This window comes from Bradysia coprophila, unplaced genomic scaffold (genome assembly GCF_014529535.1).
Source record: "Bradysia coprophila strain Holo2 unplaced genomic scaffold, BU_Bcop_v1 contig_94, whole genome shotgun sequence".
NCBI classification, from domain to species: Eukaryota; Metazoa; Arthropoda; class Insecta; order Diptera; family Sciaridae; genus Bradysia; species Bradysia coprophila.
This window is the reverse complement of record NW_023504022.1, coordinates 3,540,557-3,566,826: the sequence shown is the minus strand read 5'-3', so window position 1 is coordinate 3,566,826 and position 26,270 is coordinate 3,540,557. Positions and strand designations below refer to the sequence as shown.

General features: G+C 37.3%; 3 protein-coding genes and 1 pseudogene across 4 annotated transcripts; 2 read left to right on the top strand and 2 right to left on the bottom strand.

Annotated features, from left to right (window-relative positions):
• The first annotated feature begins 454 nt into the window (after positions 1-454).
• On the top strand, positions 455-4,466 carry LOC119084993. Of its 2 annotated transcripts, XM_037195161.1 has the most exons (4): positions 455-466; positions 1,146-1,196; positions 3,752-3,912; positions 3,977-4,466. In XM_037195161.1, the coding sequence occupies exons 3-4, from the start codon at positions 3,804-3,806 to the stop codon at positions 4,390-4,392; spliced, it is 525 nt and encodes a 174-aa protein (XP_037051056.1). In that variant the 5' UTR covers positions 455-466; positions 1,146-1,196; positions 3,752-3,803; the 3' UTR covers positions 4,393-4,466. The 2 variants fall into 2 exon arrangements, with proteins under 2 accessions (XP_037051056.1, XP_037051057.1); XM_037195162.1 differs by lacking the exon at positions 455-466 and having other exon boundaries at positions 1,095-1,199; positions 3,727-3,912.
• On the bottom strand, positions 4,457-6,398 carry LOC119084988 (zinc finger protein 675-like). The gene is made up of 5 exons (XM_037195157.1): positions 6,139-6,398; positions 5,856-6,061; positions 5,071-5,748; positions 4,725-5,008; positions 4,457-4,661 (listed from the first exon to the last, which is right to left on the bottom strand). Exons 1-5 carry the CDS (start codon positions 6,229-6,231, stop codon positions 4,468-4,470), a joined length of 1,455 nt encoding a protein of 484 aa, XP_037051052.1. The 5' UTR covers positions 6,232-6,398; the 3' UTR covers positions 4,457-4,467.
• A 10,184-nt stretch (positions 6,399-16,582) lies between these two features.
• Positions 16,583-21,162, bottom strand: LOC119084991. Its single transcript, XM_037195159.1, has 3 exons — positions 17,448-21,162; positions 17,083-17,358; positions 16,583-17,025 (listed from the first exon to the last, which is right to left on the bottom strand). The coding sequence occupies exons 1-3, from the start codon at positions 17,652-17,654 to the stop codon at positions 16,747-16,749; spliced, it is 762 nt and encodes a 253-aa protein (XP_037051054.1). The 5' UTR covers positions 17,655-21,162; the 3' UTR covers positions 16,583-16,746.
• A 1,768-nt stretch (positions 21,163-22,930) lies between these two features.
• On the top strand, positions 22,931-23,883 carry LOC119084990 (annotated as a pseudogene).
• Positions 23,884-26,270: the final 2,387 nt, after the last annotated feature.

The window sequence follows — 26,270 nt, the reverse complement described above, 5'->3', positions numbered from 1 at the left end:
CTGCGTCTCGATTCTTATTATTTTGTCGTCAGGGGACCTGCCTCTAATAATTTCGATAAGAAGAAACGAAAAATGTAAAAAATTTGAAAACTTTAGAGTGCCCTGGCGCCTCGGGGAGGGGTTTTCGCGTCACAATTCTTGTTGCTTTGTCATCAGAAGACATGTCTTTAAAAATTTCGTCAAAAAAAGAGTGAAAATTTGAAAAAATATGAAAACTTTGAAGGGGCCTGGCGCCTCGAGGAGGGGCTTCCGCGCCAAAATTCTTGTTGTTTTGTAATCAGGGGACCTTCCCCTATCGAACCCACCCACTTTCGCCTTAATCGGGGTTTGTACTATAAAATGCAATTTTGCCCATACGTATGTATTGAATACGTCGGACGAACTTTGCTGAGACTATGCTCACGAATCAATGCAAATTTTTATTTTGAATGTTGTATTGCTTCGGTGGTGTTCCGAACATTGAAATGTTCAATGTTCGGAACACCACCGAAGCAATACAACATTCAAAATAAAAAAAAAATCCATTTTCCGCAAAAACATGTAGTTCCACAACTTTCATGGCAAACAACATGAATTTCATGAAATAAAGAAAAATCTTAAAGAACGGATGGAGCTTTTTTTCGACACAAGGACCTGGACTATTATAAAACCCAAAACTTTCAAATTTTTAAATTATCATTAACTATATGAAGCACGACAGAGTAAAGTTAACCAGGCAGGAGCGCTTGTTTGACTAGGGACCTGAATAATCTAGTAGCCCTTGATATTTTGCGAGCAAATCTTTTCAATTTATGTCAGTGTTCATTTGAGTTCATTTTCATCCCATGTATTAGGTCCCTTATTTGACGTTTCGAAAATGAACCGCTCCTGCCTGGTTTATTTTACTCTGCCGTGTATGAAGGCGTTGCTGTATTTTATTCAAATATAAACAAACTGTTTTCCAACCGCTCAATCGACGGAATTTTTAATTTAAAATAGAAAAAAATTGAATTCCGCCAACATTCAAATCTGCTAGTATACCACCGTCGAAAATCTATTAAATTTCTGTTTTTAATAAATTTCCTATTGCGACTTATGATATCATAGGACAGATTTCATTAAGCGTAAAGGTGCTAAGCAACAACATAAAGTAGATACATTGCAAGTGAAATTCAATAAAGTTTCGTCGGAGCTTTTGTACGTACATCGTTGAAAAAACGGTGAGCCGATAAACAGTGTGACTCAAATTGAATCTTTGTTAAATGAACGTTCTATGAACGTTCTAAAAGTGAAGATATACTGACCCTTCTAAGTATTTTAGAATAACAGGTTTTGAACTGGAGGCAATAGCGACAAAGATTATGCAATATTTTACCAAATACAAAATATGAACATCAGCAACTTGCTGTCGTTGCAATCAATGAATTTTCGATTGATAACATGTACCATCAATTATACAGATAAGATTTAGTCAAAATCATTGTTGTGTGACTACGATATCCAATTTTGTTTTTTTGTTGCTGTTTGTATAAACAAAAACATTTCCGAAATCGTTGCGCGGGCGATTTGAATTAACGGTTTGAATAGCTTGAAATGATTTCATCAATTACTTTGTTGTGGAGCGGGGGCAATTTGTCAAAAACGAATTTTTGTTTTAATTTCGCACCAATGACAAACAAGTGGAGAACGCAGCAGACGCTTCGACGTTAGCCCCGTACGATTCCGTATTCGTATATTGCTTACGTGATTCTAATCTAGTGAGTTCGTAACCCTATCTCTTACTTAACTTTATTGCCCGTGTAGTCCAAGTGACAATTATAACTTCACAGAAAGTAAAAAGATCACGAAAGCCTGTCCGAAGTATCTTTTGTATAAAACAAAATGTAGCAAAAAGAACCACTTACGGCCATAAAATTATGATCTAATCTCAGTTGCTCTTACCACCGAAAAACCCTTACAAATCCTTCAAGTGAGAAGATGGTGGAATTTCTGGGGTTCTGGAATTTTGGAAACTAATACACCACAATATCCCAAAAGTCCAGAAGATAGCCCAAAAAAAATCCTTTAAATTCTAAAACTGGGAAGATGGTGCTAGAATATTGAGAACTTCAATAATACCAAAAGTCCAGAAGGGAACCAAAAGAACTGAGAAATCCTTCAAAATGCTATCGTGGACCAAAGAGAGTGGTGCAACTTGGAGAGGTAACACACCACCTGAACGTTTTTTAGACCCGTACGAAGTACTGGGGTCTTATAGGTTTACGCATACGTTTGTAACACGTCGAATTGGACTCCCTGAGTAAGGGGAAACCTATTGTGGTTGTCTAGAGATGCCAAATCCGCGAAAAAAAAAATGTCCGTCTGTCCGTCTGTCTGTCTGCACGATAACTTGAGTAAAACGCATCCGATTTTGAAAATTCTTTTTTTTTTCCCGTTTGGTAATGTCAAAAGACAGGCTAAGTTCGAAGATGAGTGATTTTGGATCGACCCCTCCCGAGCTGTGGCCCAATAAGTGCTTTACGGTTTTTCGAAGATATCTCCGGACATTTAAACGTTAAACTTGTAACTGATCCGTCAAATAAAAGGTATTTACAATACCGATCGACAAAAAAAAAGTTTATGGAAATCGGATGACCGACTCGTGAGTTAGACCCCTTGGTGTGGAACAGGCACAGGGCGGCAAGCAGTTTTTGCTTGTAGGTCGGCCACATTTGAACATATTTCGTCTGTTTTAGCTTTATTAGATAGGTATTGACCGTACCAATCAGGGAAAATTTTTTTTATGAAATTATGTTCTCCGGAGCGTGAGCTAGGTCTCTTGGAGTGAGCTCTTATCTGGCTACTCGGCCGTACAGTGAACGTGGAGTATTTTGTCAATATCTCGAGTAAATTTTGACCGAATTTCATGAATTTTTTTTTGTTTGAAAGGTATTAACGAATGTAAAGCGTCGGTACTATTTCCGGTCTCCTAACAAAATGGCTGCCGGCGGCCATATTGGATTTTAGTAAAATAGAAATATCTTGGGAAAAATGATACTTAGAGAGTTTCTGTTAACATGGAAATAATTTGTTATGTGTGTGGGGTTTCAGAGATTCCATACACGGACATCTATATATACCTATATACAGCTATATTGAGCTATATACAGGCATATAGAGCTATATAATAGCATATATTTATCTGTGAAATGTTTATTTACAGTGAAATATAGTTAAATATAGCGGTATATAGCTGTTTAAATAGGAATTTATGAAAGTTGACTTCGTACGGGGCTGTCTATATTGCCTCCGGCAATTTATTTGTATATGATAACAAGGCAAAGAGTGGATAATGTAAGTGATTTTAAAGGGAGAATAGTTTTTCAGCAGAGAAGAAAATGAAGTAAAAGAAATGAAGAGTTTCACATTAAAGGCTTTTGATACGAATAGGTGTTTCGTACGGGTCGGCGTTAGCTATGTTTTTTCTTCAGTTACATGCAAAACCATCACCTATCTATCTAACGATTTACGTTCACTCAGATGGCTCTATGTCATGTTCCAGTGAACATTTTCATTGCCTTTTTTTTCCCTGACAATACCCCTCATAGCAATTGTAAAAGCTCTCAGACTTCATATGGGGCTAAACAAGTCATTGAACCAGTTTCTAGTCGGAAAAGTAAGAAAAGTCCAGGAAATTTCTTTTACGTTCTGTTTAATGCAAAGATATTTCCACATTTCGAATGTTAAGATCTACAATACGTTTCACAGCACTGTAACTGGCCATTTTTCAGCTATAGAAGTCGAGCAATATTTGAGTTAACAGTACCGCAGTTTAAAGCATCATCATGTCAATATCACAGCTTTTTCCAATGGCCGAACTGGCGGAAGATCAACAGTTTCCACGATTAATTCTGTACACGCACGTTGTACATCGAATGGTTAATTTTTCCGCAGGTATGACATCATCCCACTAAATTCCCACTCAACCTTTTTTGAATGAATGTTATATTCGAAACAGGCATTGCCGTCATTAGCACCGGTGCTCGTTTAGCTTATCGAAAACTTCGACCACCATCGGATCCCACCAAATATGCCATCCTCCAGCAATCATTTGCAAAATCATTAGTTAGCGCATCGTCCAAAAGCTTGCTGATTGCACCAGCTGTTGGTGTGATTGCGACGACGTTAGTAATGCGTAATAAAAGCCTAATCGAGTGGCAGGATCGCAGTTGGAGATTGCTGGCCAATAATGGACAGAATTTGACGGATAAGTGGTCGATTGGTGGAATGGTTCTTGGCGGTGTAGTGGGAACTGTTGTGAGTCGCAGATATAAAATTAGTCTTCCCAAAGCGGTGGCTGGGAGTGCTGGTCTGGGATGTTTGGCGGGATTGACTTGTATGATCATTTTTGGTAAAATTGTTAAGGCAAATTGATGTCTCATGTCGCAGTGTAGTCGTAGGAAATGCTTTCATTTTGTTGAATTAAAATGTCAAATGGTTGTAGTGTCCTCACTCGTCTTTATTTCTATCGTCTGTGCTGTGGTACTTGACATGAGTTTTCAACTTGCCGGGCGACGTAAACTTTTCATCGCACTGTGTACACGCGAATGGGGTCTCGCCACTGTGAAGACGGGAATGAACGACGAGTGAGCCTCGTTTGGCGAAGGCTTTGCCGCAGTGTAGACAAATAAATTGTTTCTCGCCTGAAAATATTTATTGAAGTTGACGCTTTGTGATGGGTGTCCCTGCTCTTCATTTTCACTTACCGTTGTGTACGTGTAGGTGTTGAAGCTGCTGGAGTCGAGATCGAAAACGTTTGTCACAATAGGTGCAAGGAAATGGGCGATGGTCAGAATGGATGCGAACATGTGACCGAAGCTGTTCCGGAAAATCGAAACATTTCCCGCAATTTTCGCATAAATTCACCGACGGCATCTTGCGGTGATTGCTCAAATGATCATACAGATCCTTTCGATTCGTGAATTGATCGTCGCAAATCTTACATTTATAAATGCTGCCGTACTCTTCGACCTGCTCGCCATGAAAGGACCTGTGGAATGGCAAATGGTTATTGGCTCTTCATCGCTCGTCAAACGATCGTGAGTAGCTTACGATTTGTGATTTTCCAGATTAAATCGATTCGTGTAAACTTTCCCGCACTCCTCGCACACATACGCCGACTTTTGCTTATGGGTCAACGTATGCTGGTACAGGGACTTTTTGCTGTCACAACACTTTCCGCACGTTTCGCATGTGGTGTGAATTTTCTTGCACGCAACGTTCGTTTTCATGTGGATCCGCAGCTCTTCGAATGTGTTCACATTAATTTTACAGGTCATGCAGACGAACGATGCTTCGCACAGCATTTTTACCACGGTCGGTTTACCGGAAGATTTTGTGGTTGCATTTACTGGCTGAACAGTTAACGACGACGTCACTGCTGTTGGTTCGACTGGCGGTGAGGTGTCGCATTCTTTTTCCATGGCTTCTAAGTCCTCCTCGTTGGACTGGTCGAAGTCATTCAAGTACTCCTCATAATACTCGATGATTTGATTTGTATCGTCGTTAGCATCCACATCTGAACTCTGACTGTCGGTAATTGTATCGACTTTTTGGTTGTCCGGTTCTGGTTCCGCTTCCTCTACAACAATTGTCTCGCTGGGCTGAGTTTGGATTGGCTTCGAGCATTTCACTTTCGATATGGTCACGTTCGTTCGAGTTTTTTGTAGATTCTCGAAGACCTGCTGAACTGACGAATCATTGGTCGATGGTTTTGAATAATCTGCCGAACTGCAAAGTTGTATAAAAGGCTGTTAGACTCATTACATGTGTGCTAGTTACTGCTTTCATCATTCAATCTTCCACATCGAATTGATTGAAGAATGAATTTCGCTCACCTGACGTTGCCCGATTTCTCTGTATCGTCAAGTGCGAATCTTTGCACAACTTTGTTCTTATTCGTTTTGATCAGATCGACGGTATCTAAATTCTTAAGGAACATTCGCTGGGTGGTCAGTATCAGTTGGATGAATGCGTACACATTCCTAGATTTATCGCAACAGGATTCGCAGACCATCGATGGCAGACCATCGAAATTACTTATCTGAAAATAGTTAAAGACCGCTGTAAGGATACGCTTTCTTCAGCTGCAAATAGACTCAGAGGATCTTGCAGATCTACCTGAACTGGCAGACAGTTGTGTATAATCTCTAAAATGCTTGTCTCACTCGCTGGTGATGGTCTATCCTGGTACCGATTCAAAACATCAATCATATTTTCCGAATATGTGCCACATAATCGACAGAGGCTATGAACGTCGTACGGTTCCGTTTATAAGAAATGTAAAATAAATAAATATTCGACCGATGGAGGTGCACAGTATAAACTGACAAAAGTCTTCTAGTTGCTGTTTGCTTACATTTGTGATGACAGTTCGATCAGCTGTAAATTTCGAAAAGTTTCCCCTCTCCATATAAAGGAAAATTCTATCGAAAAGACGTATGAAAATGGCGGTAAAGTTAAATTTTTTGGCACGGCTAGTATGGCAACGTTCAAATAACATCGCGTAAATTAAAAAAAAAAACTTCGCATTAAAAGTCAATTCGCCAAAACTTCGAACAGCTTATATGTAATCGAGATTCAAGCCGACGGCGATTCGGCAAGCGCGTCGAGCAGTTCATCTTCTAGCTGATGTTGATCTTTTGGTGTTGTCGCATCTAATGCAACTAAGGAACTTGATTGCTGTTGAGACGATGACGTTTGTGCTGGTGATCCATACCATCCCCACACCCAAAAAAAAACTGTTCAGCTCAGCTGTAGTCTCTGTACAAATTTACTGCACAAATTCGGGACACACCCAATTGTTAGCGTAGCAGTAGCATTGTACAGCGTAGCAGTAGTATTCACGCCGTAAGTGTGCCTAAAATTTGAATTTTAAGTGAACGATTCGATGAAAAAGTGAACCGAAAAATACATTTCAACACTTCCTTGTATGAAAATGACGCTACGTTAGAAAGACCTCCGCACTTTCCATTTTGAATTTCGACCGCACTTACGGTGTGAATTGTACAGCCTAGCTGGTACAGGTGAGGGAACGCTGACTTTCTGAGGAAACAAACAATATTTCTACAGAAAATATAGCCCAAATTCGTCAATTTTCAGTGTAATGTTATTGTAAACATTATTAAAAAAAAAAATTGCGACCGCCGAGGTTCGAACCCGGAACCTACGGTACTCTAATCCACCAACTTACCCACTTCGCAACCAAGTACTTGTGTTTGACAGACATTAATTCCTATTACATCGTACATCTCCGTGGTACAGTTTTGCTGTACATCGATGTACAGATGGGCTGTATTGTGAAATTGAACTTCAAAATTTCTTATATTCGAGTACTGTTGTGCAGTAATTTAATTTTCTGTGATTCGACCAACATCAGACTTATTCCTTTACATCATGCAATACGAATAGGCGAATAGGCAATTTTTATTTTATTTAATCCCAAGTTACTAATTTTACATTTTTAACACCTTCAAAGATATACGAAAATTTACAATGAAAATTTGCAGGTCTAATAAAAAATACGTCGTCAGCAACAACTTTATATGCATTATAGTGCTTGTGAAAGCCGATTGTTGTAAGTAATTGGTATCCAAAAAAGAATTTATCGTCGCTTACAATTATTTTGTTAATTAACCCGAAAACCGGACTTTCATCGTCTTCATTTTCGATCCGACAAACATAGCCGATTTTCACCTCTATAAAACTAGTTTTGACGAATTTGGTGGTATACACACATTCGTTCAATGAAAAATCACACTCGAATTTTTGCAACAAATCCTTAGAGGCTATCTCCAGTTTTTTACCGCAGGACATTGAAACCGCCATAGATTGGAACTTTAGAAAAATGCTGGCATACCTCATTCTAATTTTGAAGAAACATGACTCCAAAAGATTTTTCCTACAGCTGATCGTTTTTATTATGTTTTTGAAAATTCGGTGAAACGATTCAAACCTCATTGACGATATTCCACTAATCGGTCCGATTTTTTTCATTATTTTCGGATAATGGACCATGAAATGCAGTTTCTTTCAACAAATGATGAGTGTTTCTGTGGACTTGACCATGAATAAAAAGATGTAAAACTGAAGTGATTAACTACTTGAGGTTTCGTTGTTTAATTAAATTCATTCACCGTCCCACTTTTCTGCATAATTTTGTGACAATGAAGTCCAATGTTGCAAAGATATCGAAACGATCAGTGTGGAAAACTCTGCAAAATCCACAGCTCTTGCAGTTAACCTTGAAAATGGAGTTTATATGCAAACTTTCTTTCTTCCTCGATTTCATGTTTGCAAATAAACTGCCTCTGTTCTGTCCACAGGTTTTATTGCCAGAGTTGCTATCATAGTTTGGATGTTCACCATTGATTTTATGAAATTTACAATTAAAAGAGAGTACCAACATAATACAAATAAATTTGGAAGCCTCCCGGTGAATGGATCCTTTGCTGGCTGTTCTATAAACAATTGATGCCTTATGAATGTCTCTGGGTAGCTGCTATTTTTAGCCCCGTACGAAGTACAAAGGGGCTTATAGGATTACGATGCCGTGTGTAATTGATGGAATTCGAAGCAGACGGTAAGGGCAAAGTGTTTGCCTATGTTCATAGATGACGAATCTGCAATAAAAATTTTGTCTGTCCGTCTGTCACGTCGATATCTTGAGTAAATCAAATCCGATTTCAAAAATTTTTTTTTCCCTGAAAGATAGTCGAAATAGTGAGGCTAAGTTCGAAGATGGGCATATTCGGGTCGGCCCTTCGTGAGTTAGGGCCACCTAAGTGATTTAAGGTCTTTTGGTGATATTTATGGCAAAATAAACGATGGAAATGTAAATGACACGGCATTGTCAAAACCAATCCAGGAAAAAAAAGTTTTTTAAAATCGGGTGAGTGGACCGTGAGTTAGGGCCTTAGAAGTGAAATGCTACTAGGGCCCTATGTGTATTTTACATAGAACTCGAGTAAATTTCATTCGTTTTTCGTAATTTTTGTTTGATTTGGAAGGTAATCGAATGCCGAATAGAATGTTGTTGAAAAAAAATTAAATTTGGGTCCTTGGACTTAGGCCACTACTAGGGCCCTATGTGTATTTTACATATAACTCGAGTATATTTCATCCGTTTTTCGTAATTTTTGTTTCATTTGGAAGGTAATCAAAGGCCGAATAGAATGTTGTTGAAAAAAAATTAAATTTGGGTCCTTGGCCTAAGGCCGCTACTAGGGCCCTATGTGTATTTCACATATAACTCGAGTATATTTCATCCGTTTTTCGTAATTTTTGTTTCATTTGGGAGGTAATCAAAGGCCGAATAAAATGTAGTTGAAAAAAAAAATAAATTTGGGTCCTCGGACTGAGGCCGATACTAGGGCCCTATGTGTATTTTACATATAACTCGAGTATATTTCATCCGTTTTTCGTAATTTTTGTTTCATTTGAAAGATAATCGAACACCGAATAGAATGTTGTTGAAAAAAAAATTAAATTTGGGACCTTGGACTAAGGCCGCTACTAGGGCCCTATGTGTATTTTACATATAACTCGAGCAAATTTCATCCGTTTTTCGTAATTTTTGTTTCATTTGGAAGGTAATCAAAGGCCGAATAGAATGTTGTATAAAAAAAAATAAATTTGGGTCCTCGGACTAAGGCCGCTACTAGGGCCCTATGTGTATTTTACATACAACTCGAGTAAATTTCATTCGTTTTTCGTAATTTTTGTGTCATTTGGAAGGTAATCGAACGCCGAATAGAAAGTTGTTGAAAAAAAAATTAAATTTGGGTCCTTGGACTAAGGCCACTACTAGGGCCCTATGTGTATTTTACATAGAACTCGAGTAAATTTCATTCGTTTTTCGTAATTTTTGTGTCATTTGGAAGGTAATCGAACGCCGAATAGAAAGTTGTTGAAAAAAAATTAAATTTGGGTCCTTGGACTAAGGCCACTATTAGGGCCCTATGTGTATTTTACATTGAACTCGAGTAAATTTCATTCGTTTTTCGTAATTTTTGTGTCATTTGGAAGGTAATCAAAGGCCGAATAGAATGTTGTTGAAAAAAAATTAAATTTGGGTCCTCGGACTAAGGCCGCTACTAGGGCCCTATGTGTATTTTACATATAACTCGAGCAAATTTCATCCGTTTTTCGTAATTTTTGTTTCATTTGGAAGGTAATCAAAGGCCGAATAGAATGTTGTTGAAAAAAAATTAAATTTGGGTCCTCGGACTAAGGCCGCTACTAGGGCCCTATGTGTATTTTACATATAACTCGAGCAAATTTCATCCGTTTTTCGTAATTTTTGTTTCATTTGGAAGGTAATCAAAGGCCGAATAGAATGTAGTTGAAAAAAAAATTGGATCCTCGGACTGAGGCCGATACTAGGCCCTATGTGTATTTATACTCAATAAATTAAAATTTTAGGGCTATTTGAAAGTTTTGTTTTATTTGAAAGGAACGTCGTACGGGGCTTCGTAATTGCGCTATGCGCAATTTCTAAGATGTACATATTACATAATAATTTTACTTTAACTACTTTAACCGGCGCATAGGCTTACGGTCAAAGTAGGGTGACAGACGCACTAGGGTCACGTACGCAATAGATATACGGGTTTGTACGGGGCTCAGTCGCAGCAAACGCTCCGACTGTTCTGATGGCTCGTTTTTTTTCGGTGCACCATTGTGGAAACCATTGGACTAGCATACTGCGTCCTTGATTCGTTTCGTTGGATAAACCTTCGGGTGTTGGCATTCGTAACATGCAAATCTATGACAGGAAACGTTTTCAATAGCAAGACCAGAAATGAATGAGAATTGATCGTCTACTTACCTCTCGTAACAGTTTGAGTTCATCGTATGACCGTTCCTTTTCCACTGCATCCTTGTGCTCCTTCAATTTGGTGGTCAGAACTTCGTTGGGATTTTTAATGATTTTCGAGTAGATCTCAATGTATTCGAGATTATCTTTGGCTATTTTGCAGTGTCGCTCTGCACTGATGCGCCGGAATCCGTGACACCGAGCAGCATACAACCAACAAGCTCTTGGTCCTTCATGTACCGAATGCATCGGACGTAACAGCTTAAATCGTCGATATTTGGCAATGTCATCCAATCCTCGCACACAACCAACCATTTGGCTATGCCACTGAAATTGGAAAGTGAAAAAGAAATTTGTTTACCGATCATTATGATTGATGAGGGAAAAAGCTTGCTGACACTCACATCATTCAGCGTTAGTTGCACTTCGTTTAATATTAAATCACAAATTAATCGAGGCCGACTTCGGGTTCGTAGCGGCGTTTCACTTCGATCTCGTTTCAAGTGTGCCTGCGCACAGACAGGACTCACAACATATTGATGCGTAAATTTACTCTTACTAATTGTCTCGGCCAATTCATTAGAACTAATATCACCAAAAATTTCATTATTATGCAACGGATCCCAGTAAAAGGACATTGCTTCCAATTCAACCAATTTGTACGATGCCGAATCTTTTATCCAAGCGGTCGTATAGCCGGGCGTCCAATTCGCATCACAACTCCGTGCCGACAACGATTCAATGTTGATGCCAAAGGCGAACCGTTGATCCGGAATCGTGATCGAGTCTTCATAGCGAATGTGAACGTTTCTTATTTTCAATTCCAAATTGTCGACGATATTCGTCATCAACGATGTGCCGTAACTCAACCAGCCGGAATACGATGAGGCATAGTAACCGCCCTCCATCGATGCCTCGCTGCTTGCACGCCACTTTGCTTCGAGGCCATCGAGGCGAGACAATTTGAAATCTAAATCGGCTTGTTCTTCTCCTTCGGCATCCCACTATCGAAAGAGAATTTTTTTTTTCGTTCGTTTAGGCAACAGAAAATATGGAAATTCAATTCATTGTACCTCGTCTAAATTTACCGGTCCAACGACGACATAAACATTTTCAATTAAAATGCACCATGGTGCTGTTCGAAATTGACGTACTGGAATTTGAAGTTTAATTTTTCCTACCGTACCGCTGAGAGCTTGCAATGGCAGACCCAAATTACGTAAGGCATCGCGTCGTAATGAGAGGTTTTCCAATTCAACCTCACCTGAAAATTGACAACAACAAAAAATCAGTCAAATGTTTAGGCGAATTATGGATTTGTCGGTTACAAAATGCACCTAAGAAATGTAAACGGCTATAATCATCTGTTATAGACAACGACGTCAATAACGATTCATGATCTCTAGCTAGGGTTCTCTTAAATACCAAAGCGTATAGTAAAACTAAAGAAGTAAAAGATTTGGTATATCAAACACTAGCCGATCCATCAAACAAAAGAAGTGACAGATTGAATCGTTATGTGGGGATAACCGTTAAAGATTTCTATGGAGCTAAGGGTTGTTGTGGGTCAATTAATCGTTAATTAATGGAACAATCGCAGAGAATGTTAGTTCCCCGTAATTTTACCACCTTTTTCCGGACATTGAACAGGTAATTTCTACAACGAATTACAGTTTTCATACTACGAAATTCGTCTTTACAACTGACTATAGCAAGTAAAATTTAAAGATTCCATTCGGTCAAACTTCTGCGCATAAGTCACAGTTGAAACATAGCTAACGCCGACCCGTACGAAACACCTATTCGTATCAAAAGCCTTTAATGTGAAACTCTTCATTTCTCTTACTTCATTCTCTACTGAAAAGCTATTCTCCCTTTAAAATCACTTACATTATCCACTCTTTGCCTTGTTATCATATACAACTAAATTGCCGGAGGCAATATAGACAGCCCCGTACGAAGTCAAATTTCATAAATTCCTATTTAAACAGCTATATACCGCTATATTTAACTATATTTCACTATAAATAAACATTTCACAGAGGAATATGCTATTATATAGCTCTATATGCCTGTATATAGCTCAATATAGCTGTATATAGGTATATATAGATGTCCGTATATGGAATCCCTGAAACCCCACACACATAACAAATTATTTCCATGTTAACAGAAACTCTCTAAGTATCATTTTTCCCAAGATATTTCTATTTTACTAAAATCCAATATGGCCGCCGGCAGCCATTTTGTTAGGAGACCGGAAATAGTACCGACGCTTTACATTCGTTAATACCTTTCAAACAAAAAAAAAATCATGAAATTCGGTCAAAATTTACTCGAGATATTGTCAAAATACACCACGTTCACTGTACTTCCGAGTAGCCAGATAAGAGCTCACTCCAAGAGACCTAGCTCACGCTCCGGAGAACATAATTTCATAAAAAATTTTTTCCCTGATTGGTACGGTCAATACCTATCTAATAAAGCTAAAACAGACGAAATATGTTCAAATGTGGCCGACCTACAAGCAAAAACTGCTTGCCGCCCTGTGCCTGTTTCACACCAAGGGGTCTAACTCACGAGTCGGTCATCCGATTTCCATAAACTTTTTTTTTGTCGATCGGTATTGTAAATACCTTTTATTTGACGTATCAGTTACAAGTTTAACGTTTAAATGTCCGGAGATATCTTCGAAAAACCGTAAAGCACTTATTGGGCCACAGCTCGGGAGGGGTCGATCCAAAATCACTCATCTTCGAACTTAGCCTGTCTTTTGACATTACCAAACGGGAAAAAAAAGAATTTTCAAAATCGGATGCGTTTTACTCAAGTTATCGTGCAGACAGACAGACGGACAGACGGACATTTTTTTTCCGCGGATTTGGCATCTCTAGACAACCACAATAGGTTTCCCCTTACTCAGGGAGTCCAATTCGACGTGTTACAAACGTATGCGTAAACCCATAAGACCCCAGTACTTCGTACGGGTCTAAAAATAGACTGTGCGCGCGCAAAACCTGCATTCACGATAAACATTTCCACTGTTAAAAATGTAAACACGCAGATAAGACTTAACTTACTTAAGTGGTAACTTCATTTATTTTGATTTATAATCCCGATGGTATATCACGTGAAAAGAATTCCGATAATCTATACATTGACCGGTTTGCGATCGTTGATCTTTGCGTAGAATTATGAAATTCTAATCTAACGTCTCTAATGTCAATAACAACTTTTTCACAACATCAAAAATTCCGAACGACAAACAACAATTTTTAAACGAGAATTGATTGACAATCTCACTCACTCAAATCAATGAATCTAATATAACACTAAAAGGCGCTTAAAATAATTACCATGAATAAGATGAGACAAAACATGACGTAATTTTACCTAAAATAGATTTTTATGTGGGAAACTTTCTATTTTGTACATAAGAATCGACATATGCACTGTAGGTACTTTACGGTAATAATAGTTCCACTATTCCTACCTGACAATAGAGCAACGGTTAGCTGTGCTGTATTGAGATTTTCCACATACTTCCCCAAATACGTATTCAGCACCCATGCAATGAGTTCTCTCACGACATTTTTTTTTGGCAAAAGTTTTGGCAAAACTTTTACTACCACTAATATATGAATTTGTGTCAACACAAAAATTATTTGTGTCAGGAAATTTGTAAATTTTTTGTGTCTGTGTTCCCCGCTTTTCGTCGTGAAAAGCGGGATTCATCTGATATTAACTTTTCGAGTCTAAATCTTGATTTTACGTTGTGGATAGCTAGTAGGAACTACTTACCATTAGATTTGAAACATTTTAATTAATTCGAACTTACACGTTCCAAGCTTTTCTCAATTAACAGATGCATTTATTTATCTTACAGGCAGTTATCTCTAAAAAAAAGTAGAGCAAAATTTTGTATCTTTATTATCTATTTTATTTTCTCTTGGAAATCATAGCAGAAATTCATTGAACTCATTTTCAACTATTTCCAACTCTTATATGCTGCTTTGTAAATACTCCACACAAATAATATTTCTACACAAAAAATTTACAAATTTCCTGACACAAATAATTTTTGTGATTTTACATACGGACACGAGACACAAATAATTTTTGTGTTGACACAACGCACTTCAAGCAAAAGTGGTACTCTAAATAGGGTACTGAAACTTGACAGTGCTTCATACAAAATTTTACACTGTAAAAAGAGTGGGGATAAAATTTCATACAAAATAGTACTCTATTTGGCAGCTGTCATTAAAAGCACTTTTGCTTGAAGTGCGTTGGTTGACACAAATTCATATATTAGTAGTAGTAAAAGTTTTGCTAAGACTTTTGCCAAAAAAATGCCGTAGTTCTCTCAGTATAATTTGTATTGTTTTGATTGCATCACCACCGAATTCATGAATTAAACGCTATACAAGAATCGTATTTTTATCGCGCAAATTATAATTAAAGAGTTTGGCCGTTTGAACTTTGGAAATTATTTCTGAAAATATTATTGTTGCCAAAAGATCACCACGAATACTGACACACAAGAAGAAGAAACAATTTATTTGTTTTTTTTTGGCTCTGCGATTTTTTACTTCTTGATTCACTGCACAAGATATTTCCAACGAATCGACAATTTGTATCGCTTAATACACACCCGATTTACTGATATTTTATGCAATTTGCTTAAATTCTTTGAGTTAATTCAAAATATTCGATAAGAAAATACGTGATTCGATAATCACAAACCTTTTATTACTTCTGAATTACAATGTTTTGCGTCATCTGTCAAGAGGATAGAAAGTGGTCCCACTGGTCACTGGTCCTGCGTAACACAGCGTCATCTGGTTGTCATTGGCTTGGATTTTAGTTGGAGTAATCCAATTTTAAAATGAATTGGCGCATTTAACCAAGGTTCTGAAAGAAGAACAGGTTAAAACACATCTGAGTTGATAACGAATGCATAGAATGCAAAATATATTTGTGGCTCATCCATTGACTCTGAAGAGAAATTGTTGTGTACTAAAAATTTTGTATGGAAAAAATCAACAGAACTCATACTTTGCATTCTTATGCCTTCGTGGGTGTCTTAGCCTGTTCTTTCAGAACCTTGCATTTAACTTGGTAGAGTGCGTGCCTCAAATACATTCGTAGATCGCACGTTAAATAGGAACAATATTTTGACTAATAATTGTAGGTAAAAGACATGTGCCTATTGCAGCTAGTCTTGAAAAATCTCTAGCGGTAAATTTCAATATCCAAAAAATTCTTCTAAAATTGAATCTAAATTTACAGACAAGTTGTTTGCGTGGATGTGGATGTCTCTTCTTCTTCTCTTTATTTTTACATACGACTATAATGTGTGCAAACTTTTTTAGTTATTTTAACTTTCAGGGTCTTGTTACGGGTTTCACATTTGCAATTTCGTTCTTTCTCTTCTTGCGTCCCGAATCGCTGTTGTCGTTTTCGCATATTTGGCCAGTCCAACTGTGCTTTGGTCGTCCACTTTTACTTCCACATGGGGGATGTCTATGTCTATCGAAAGGATTTTTCTTGCAACATTGCTTTCTTCGTGAGAATGGACTTTACAGACAAATATTTTGTTTGCTATTATGTTCTCAAAAGAGAATATGAAGAGAAACTAAATATGCGACGAGAAAGGAGAAGTTTTTTCAGGCAGTTGTCATTGCATAATGCTCATGTCACAGTTTTGATCAATAAGATAAGATAAGAGAAAAGTAAATAATCCAAGTTTTTCGTTTAATTCCATCGTAACCATTAAGTACATGCAAAAATAAATTGGGGTGTGACGACATCAAAAAATGAGTGAAATGTCGACAACTTCACTACTCACTACTCTTCTTTTTATATAAACTAGCTTGCAAATCGGCATATGCATCTCAAACCGGATCGGTCTAGCAATAGGATTGTGAATTCTTATAATCTAGTGCCATTAAAAGTGGATATTCACGCACAATAATTTCGTCCACATTCGTTAACTTTGGTATCGGGCTATCGCTTTTGACTGACGACACAATGCTTTCTAAATAATGGACATCAACATCGCTCTCCATCCAATCTACTGGAGCCCCAAAAATCTGCTCCTCAACGTACCTTCCGAACTCTAAATAGTTGTCGGGAAGTGCATTACTCTTCGCTAATATAGGGTAACTGGTGTTGAAATCATTCATCGCCTAAAATATGAAGCGAATTATAAGAATTAGTTCTTAGTTTAAAAGTAGATTTATTACTTTGCGTAGTTGCAAATGAGCCAACTCGTGGATAGCCACGTTGATGATGTCAACCTGCAGCCGTAGTTCTAAATCGTGTTTGTCAGCTATTATCGCATCGTACACATGAAGTGACAGTAGAAAATGGACGGCATTTATGTACACTTCATTAATACCAGAAAAGCCTCTCAAATTTTGGCAAGAATTGTTAACATAAACAATTTTAACCACACCACTAGTCGACTGCTCTACGTTTACGCCATACTCCTCAATGCATCTGAGTATCACTTCATTTACCTGCAAATCATGCATATTTGAAAACTCCAAATAATTTACACCCGACGAAAATAGCTTTTACTGTTATGTGGGTATCAATAAAATCATACATGTTTGTTTTGTATAACTTCGATAGCTGCAACCTTCCAATCCTCTAACTGGGTATGTATCTCCCGTCTAATTGTCATCTTGGAGCAGTGTACAAACAGATTCGACACTATATTCGGGTTGGCATCGGCTTTTGACGCATGTAGCATGAGCATCTTTCGGGCGTCACTTTCGTCATCACCGCTTTTAGTTCTTAAGACCGTCTCCATTGCTAATATTCCCGATCTTAAAAATCTCGGTGTAGTAGTGAAATTGGCAGCGAAATTCCGAATTATTGCCGCGTCTATTATTCTGTTTTGGAGATCATTTTTGTGAGTAGAAGTAGGATTCGGCAGCTACCTTAAGGGGCGGGTCAAAAAATTTACTTTTGATATGGGGCCAGCAAACGCTAAAGTGAACCAATGACTCCGCCGAAGACAGGTTAAAAAAGAATTCAATATGTGGGGTGGGAAAGTGGAAGAAGTCAGTGAAATTAAAATATCGAATTTGAAAGTTGGAATATGGTAAAAGTGATAATTTATTTTTTCAAGTTTTAATTCGTTATGAAAATAGCAAAGGAATGATTCGCATGCGCGTCTCGATGAAGTCATTTAAGATTCCCACGAAAATTGGTCTCGTACTTCATTTCTACGCCATGGACAGTGGTGAAATTCAGGTGTCCGTATTTCCAAATCAAATGGAAAAGTATTATGACTTGCCTTGATCATATTAGTTGAAGTGGCTAGTTATCTATCTAATTGCCGTAGCAACAAATTGTTTTCTCGATGAAGTACATATGGTCCGAAAAAGTGTATTTTCCGATCGTTCGATTTTATGAATTTATTACACTGACCTCTGACTGGTTTGGATTGAATTATCGTATTGGCAGAGCAATCAAATGTAATCGATTGTTAATTTTGTATTAAAGCTTTCGACAAACTAAATTTAGCTTTCAATCAATCTCATCGTTGAATGTAAAGTTATTAGAGGAATTTCTGTTATTTTTTGTACACATTGTCTGATTGGCATGTACACGGACAACATTTTACAATATATCGGCGCGTATCGAATTAAATTCAAATGTGTCTACAGAAATCAATTTAGGTTAACGTTGTCGTTTCATCATGAATCAGAGTGGATGATAGAATATCGATTAATTTCAAGCGGATCTATTCACACACACACACATTACATTCGTCTTTCCAAATTTGTTTTTCACATAGAGTTAAATACCTAGAGCAAGTACGAGCAAAATTCGATTTTTTAACAAATGTTCTTCTTGTGGAGATGTTTTCTGTACGTTACAAATTGTGGAATACTTTTCTTAAAAATATATTTTGTCTAAACGATCGAGAGCCCCCATGCATATCAGTCTCTCATATAAGGCCGCGGTTTCAAACCTTTCGAACTGTGAACTTTCAGACCTTTCAACAGGAATTCTATGTTAAAATTCCATTCGTCTTGGCCAACCCTAAGACCTTTCTTGGACTCAAGCCGTAAAACAAATGTTTTTTGTGTTCATGATAAAACATTCAATTGAGCGAGCGTACGGTATTATAAGTACGTTATTAGGGTTTTGAAAACGGACCAATTAAACTACCATGTCTCACTTTTGACTTTTTAACAAGCCCAACAGCGAAAAGCGAAGAATATCAGAGTTTGACTTTCTCTTCCCTTTCCCACTACATTTCAAGCGAAGTGAGGTGATAGAAAGAGCTATCGAAGCGAAGGCAACTGTTTCGGCCTCAGGACATTTGTGTGGTGGTAACACCGGCTAGTTGAACTAGCACTCATTAGTTGTTCCACTACACGCCACTAAGAACAGCTTGAATAAAACAATTTTTTTTCCAAATTATTAGAAGGTTGTGAGATGTAAAATCACGAATGACCTACAAATTGAATACTTTAAGTTCTACTGAACTAAACTCAAAGCTTTAAGCTTTCACCAAAAATACCTGAAGACGCTTTCGACAGGTAACCGGCCACAGAAAAGAGTAAAGCATGTAAGCCAAGTCAAATGAGACGGGTAGCACAAATTGATTGCAAACCGCGGCCTTATGATAGACTGATATGCATGTGGGCTCTTCATTTTATAAAGTTCAGTCCGCTCACAACTAACTATTCATTCGATGCACCCTAACCTCAATAACAATATGAAACTAACGACATTTTATGAATCAATAATGGGTACCGCTCTGAGCTGAACAAATGGTCCAGATTCGAATCTTTGCTTATGTAAGGGAGCACGTACTTTATGGGCTGGAAATGAATAGTCCTGAAAATAATTTGCCAAAAATATTGCCTACACCTCTGTTCGAAATTTTAGATATAGGCCGGTACAGCTACACTAACAACAGAATTCTAGCCACTGGAAGGGATATTCTCCCCGCACTTTGTCAGTGCCAGAAAGCTAAATTCTTTCTACTTGAGAATGAAACACTTCTATTAGGGCATGCTGCCCGTTTAACGTTCATGTTTATTCTGAATCTGTTTCACACAAGCACCTCGTATTTAAGGCAACGTCTAGGTCTACGTTGACCATTTTCAATTCAAGAGGTTGCTAGATTCATTTCAGTTTGAACAGTGGAAACACTCGCGGAATTCCTAACACTCCCATCTGTGGTTTTCGAGCGAAGAGAGGAGACCACACTAGCCAATTCCACTGCCTTTGTTTCTCCCATCATTTCAATTTTCGTCTTTCCAATGCCGGATGCAAATCCCCGGTTATACATTGACTATGACATTGAACCAATTCTTCTCACGGAATGACCAAACCCTCTGTCGATTGTGCAAACATCTAAATTCGTTGACTCGAATCCTTTTTCGTAGTCACTGAGTGCATCAATTTTTTAGGAATGACCAAACTCTTCATACCATTGAAAGATTGAACCAATTCTTCTCCCCGAATGACCAAACCCTCTGTCGATTGTGCAAACATTTCAATTCGTTGACCAGAATCGTCATTCGTAGTCAGTGAGTGCACCAATTTTTCAGGAATGACCAAACTCTTCACACCATTGGTCCAAATCTCTGATTACTTCAGCGCGACTGAACCGGTCCTGTCTCGGTCGCCATGTTCGAAATTTTAGATATAGGCCGGTACAGCTACACTAACAACAGAATTCTAGCCACTGGAAGGGATATTCTCCCCGCACTTTGTCAGTGCCAGAAAGCTAAATTCTTTCTACTTGAGAATGAAACACTTCTATTAGGGCATGCTGCCCGTTTAACGTTCATGTTTATTCTGAATCTGTTTCACACAAGCACCTCGTATTTAAGGCAACGTCTAGGTCTACGTTGACCATTTTCAATTCAAGAGGTTGCTAGATTCATTTCAGTTTGAACAGTGAAAACACTCGCGGAATTCCTAACACCTCACTGTAAAATGTTATCTGGGTCCGGCTCTGATTGTTATTGATTTCGGCTTCAATTCAAGCAGTTAAACAAAACTAACATTTGAAATCTATGAAGCAAAAAGTCGGATGAGGAAATTTTAAAATCGAAAATATCGATAAGACAACAACTTTGCTAAATAATCTCTTCTACAAAAGCCACACTATTTGTTCAGAGATAATGAATGGCGATAAAGACAGTAAATAATTTCCGCTACTTTATTTTTAAAAGCATTTTTGAACTATTTATTGAACAAAGAAATCAAGATAGACTGCAATTAGCCGGGAACACATTTAGTTGAAAGAGAATTCTTTTCTTGATTTTTTTTTTTTAATTGATAGAGAACATAATAGCAATATTACACTGCGAATAATAAGCGAATCGATGTCGAAAAACCTCAAAAGAGGAATGGGTGACGCAAGTTACTTCAATTAAACATCCAAAACATTTGATATCAGTTTTGGTGATACGATCGATGAACTCTCGTATTGAAGCATAGTTTCGTAATAGAATAATTTCCGGTGGATTGTCAATGGTGAACAATGTCTCGTCTACTTTTAGTCTGGGCTGCTATGTCAGAAAAATTCGTCTCGCTCGCTGGCGAATTTTAAAGTATTTCGACTGCAGCATATAATTGGGGGGTCAAAGTTTCCGAACTAAATTTTTTTCTTGGTCCTCACGAACCGGTAATAACCGGTTAAAACCGGTTTTACTATAAAACTTAAAACTCGCATATCTCCGTCAAATCGACATATTTTTTAGTGGTCTCAACGGTTTCGGAAACTTTGGTCCAATACCTAAAACTCATAGAACAACTTTTGTTGTCAAGGGACCAAAACTGCCCAGTCTATGGAGGATTCCCGGAAAAGTGGCTAAAAAAACCGCTAACTTTGAGAATCATTTCCCTGGCCATTTCTTATTCAATTTTGAAGTGTGGGGGCTTTTTGGAAAGGTAATTTTATACCCTACCAACGATAGCTGGCCGAGCTCTGACATATAAAAGAATTGGGAGCCACAGCTCTAGGAAGCACCAGTACTTTCATCACAAGTTTTTTTCGCAGAAAAATGTAGGAATTCATAAGCGTTTCGAACGATTTGAACGATTTTTTCTCAAGAAATTACAAGACTATGATACCTTTGAATGTCATGTAACTATATGACTGGGTCTGAGTCTTCCCAAATGCATCCCAAAGATAGAACTCAAGGAAAACTAGCATTTCTAGCAGTTTTTTGTTGTTGCCTCTGGATTTGAGGAAATATTGATTTGTTTAGATGTCAGTTCCTAGAATTGCATCTCTCCGAAGGGTCACCCTTCTTCACAGTGCTAGAACTCTAGGATGGTGAGTACTTCCACCGGTTTTTTCGAACTTTCTTCTGGACTTGAGGAAAGTCTGAGATGTCTGGAGGTCAGTTCCTAGAATTCCATCACTGCGAATGGTTCATCTTCTTCCCAAAGCTAGAATTCAAAGAAAATCGGAAACTTTGACCCCTTAATCATACTGCAGTCAAAATACTTTAAAACTCGCCAGCGAGCGAGATGACATAGCAGCCCGGACTATTTACTCTGCCTTGATAGGTTCCTCTCGTTGATTCTTTCTTTTTTTAGAGAGAGTAACTAGCGTCACAGCGTCCGCTGTCGCTTCGACAATTAATTTACTTGTAGGTGCTTTTCATAACTTCCGTAATTATGAGGAAAGGAAAGGAGGAGAGTGAAATCAACGCTCATGAATTCAGCATTAAAAATGACGTTTTCTTTCGTTTTGAAATCGGTAAACATCAGATAACAAATTATTTTGAAAATTCATTTCAAGAACTGTTTACAGTTGCCCATATGTCACACACACTCTGCTCTAAATTGATAGACTGTTTAATCGCTTGTTGCTTTCTGGTGTGGTTAAGGCTGCAACCGTTTCGGTTGATGATTCTTTTTCTGAATCTTCGTTTTATCTACTTTTTCGCCAGATGTGTCATGAGAAGATGAAGTCATGAGACAACCATCCGTCTCATAAAATTCAAATTCTCAGTTTACTTCCACAAATCTGTTGACTTGCCTCACAAATTCCCCTAATAATTGCCGTTTTTAACAGAAATGTGTTTCCTGCCTGTGCTTAAGGCTAATAAGTCTGTCTGTTTCTCTTCCAGCACATTCACCAAGTCTGAAAGGTATCGCCACAAAACAACTACAATGAATAAACTATGCAGACAGGTATCCATCGAGTCGCCCAGTCTAAAAGACTGCGTCTTCAACACTGTCGAAGTACCACAAACACCTCTAAATGGCGCACGAATCAAAGTCGTTTATGCCGGCGCCTGTTATCAACGTCAAAGAACACCATCCCTCTCCAGTTCCACAGTCTGTCGTCCGAAATAAGCGACTATACGCCACAACCAACATCTCCAGCACATCAAGGCATTCGCGATGCTGCACTTTTTCCCGGCTTTGAAGTAGCCGGAATAATTGAGGAACTGGGTGGCAATGTTGGCAGCAGCAGCGATTTTCGTGTCGGTCAACGGGTAATTTTGTATCCATTCGAAGATCTACCTGCAGGCTATGCGGAATACATTGTGGTGCCCGAATTGAAATATCTAATTGTCGTGCCAGACGAATTGAAATTAAGCGTTGCGGCTATGTTACCGACCGGAGCCTTATTGGCAATGAATACGATCTTGGAATCCAGCCAAGCCGTTTCGCAGTTATTCGAACAGAATGCACCCGACTACGTTTGCAAGATCTTGATCGTTGGTACGGGTGGATTGGCCTTGTGGGCTGTTCGTCTAGCCGCACACAGTTTTTCCATACATGACCGTAATTCACGCGTGAAGATAACAATGGCATGTTTGAAAGACGAAGGATTCAAATTGGCGAATGGTTTGGATGAGTAAGTTATTGAAGTGCCCTTTTCACTGTGACGTGGCTATTAATATTTTCCTACTTTTAGCATCAAAGTGGTTCAATGGAGTGAAGATTTATACGAAACACAACTAATAGAACGCACAAAGGATGCATGTGACGGAGAAGTCATACTAATTCTTCATATTAGTGATAATTAATTTGCAATTTAGTAATTAGTTTTAATAATCTTACATTACAGTCAGTAACAGCTAATATCCAGCCAATATAAGGTATTTCAAATTAATTCACATTCCAATATTCCACATACATTTGTTGTACACATATTTTTTTACACATATACATAAAACATATATCCATATATTCTGGTTCAAATATTCTGTGTAAGTGTGTGTTGGACAACTTTCATTAACAAAAAAAGACAACAATTTACCCAAAGACCTGTCACAATGAAAACAAAAATATAGATCGGTGGATTCGTGTGATGTTCACAAATTAAATTAGATTTTATGATCTTAAGATCTTACTCAAACTTCACAAAATTTTAACACTTTTTTTGAAATAGATCAACATTTATAACAAAAACGAATTTCTTGTAAATAATCTGGAGAAAATGGAAATAATGCGTGCTGAAGTTGGAACTATAAAAACAATTTTCACAAGGTAGAAATTCCCGATTTCTTGCTGCTTACACTAGTTAATTTATTTTAAAAAGATTCACGACTGAACAATTAAACGTTGAACAAGAACTTATCGAAATTTTATAAAATTTGAAATTTGTTTAATGGACATAAAAGCACCAGTTCTGCAGTGAGAATCGAAAATTTTCTAAACTCAAATATGAAATGTCAAAAAAAGACAATGGATTGAATGCATTCCACAATTTTCAGAATGATCATCATGTAGGGTTCAGTGGGTTCAGTACATTTCACGTTGCAATTGTAACTATCACAATAAATTGAACATATTCGAAATGAACTTTCGTGAAAGTAATTTCTTTATTTCAACGAATGTAAATAATTTTGTTAAATAAACGCGAAAATGATAAACGTTCCAAAACTATTACATTTTCCAAAAATTCATAATTTTTGAATTTAATTCCATGAAATGTAATTAAATCTTACAAATTATAATGAAGTTCCATGAAGCTGGTTGACTTTATTTCGCCAATTTAGATAAGTCCATTGTTAGGAAAAAATATCAAATTTTCCAAAAGTTTTCAATATTTCTAAAATTTTAAACTCATTTTTTCAAAAAGTCAAAATTATCCATAAATTCAATATATTCTGAAAGTGTGTTGTTTAAATTCAAGAAGAAATAGGATTTTGAAAAAAAAAATTAAATCGTTTGAAAAGTATCGTACTGGTCTTCACAACTCCCCCTTAAATAGCGGCATAAACTGAACTACATATGTGTGTGTAGTTGGTACTTGTCGATACTATAGAATGGTGTGTGTATTGCTTCTTTCGCTTGTGTAACAAAATGTAGCTGGTTTTACATAAAAACCTATAAATTTGATTTAAATGGAGTTTATCTAGATTTGAAACAATTTTATTCCACGCAAGGAGTTGTTGTTTCAAATCTAGGTAAAAACAGTGCATAGTAAGTACATTTGGTGAATGTCCAAAAATGAAAAAATTCGAATTCAAAAAAATAACTCTTAAAGAACTCAACCAAAATGTTTTGACATCTATGGAATGTATGTGGAATATTGGAATGTGAATTAATTTGAAATACCTTATATTGGCTGGATATTAGCTGTTACTGACTGTAGGTGTCCCATACATATGAAATGGAAAATTTTACTGTTAAACCGGAAACTATAAATTCATCAGAATTATCGAAGTGATACTGGTCGCTCTCTATGCATTTCACTTAAGGCCAGGTGAATTTGTTTACAAATTTTACGATAGTAAGCACCTTCACCTGGCCTTAATGGTAATACTTCGATCAATGAAATCTACGATGACACCATTGAGAAGCTGCATTTTTATTTTCAGATATTAATGGATTGGAGAATATATAAATGGATGATAAGTGTGGTAAAAGTTCAATATTTTGAAAAAATTATGAAGATTTTATGGGCATCATCGCGAAAGTTTGGTGTTTGACGGATGCGACCAAGAAGCATATAATTGTAACTCTGTGGGGTGATGATGTCGGAAAAATGGACATTATGATATACATTTAATTCGAAATGGGATTGTGTCCGAATTCATGGGTGACCGAACTGTTAAATGCTCTGTGAATACTATGGTTTGGTCCAACCCTGAGATTGAATGTAATGTGTCGATTAAAGACTGGTTCGAATACCAACCTAAGCCGAAGCAAACATAATAATTCATTTTTCAACCGAATTATTTAATTAATAACATTCAGATTACTATCATTCAGAATATTTCAATGCATTCAGTTTCCAGATAATTTTGTAATATATGTAACAGTTTGCCAATAAAATTATTACCTAATTCTACCGGAACGAAATTGTTGTATTAAAACAGCAATCAAATTTTACTTTATAAATGTACCCTCGAATCAAAAATGAATCTCAATATAATGAATAAAGTCCATGTCGAATATTAGTATGTTATTCGTAGCGGAA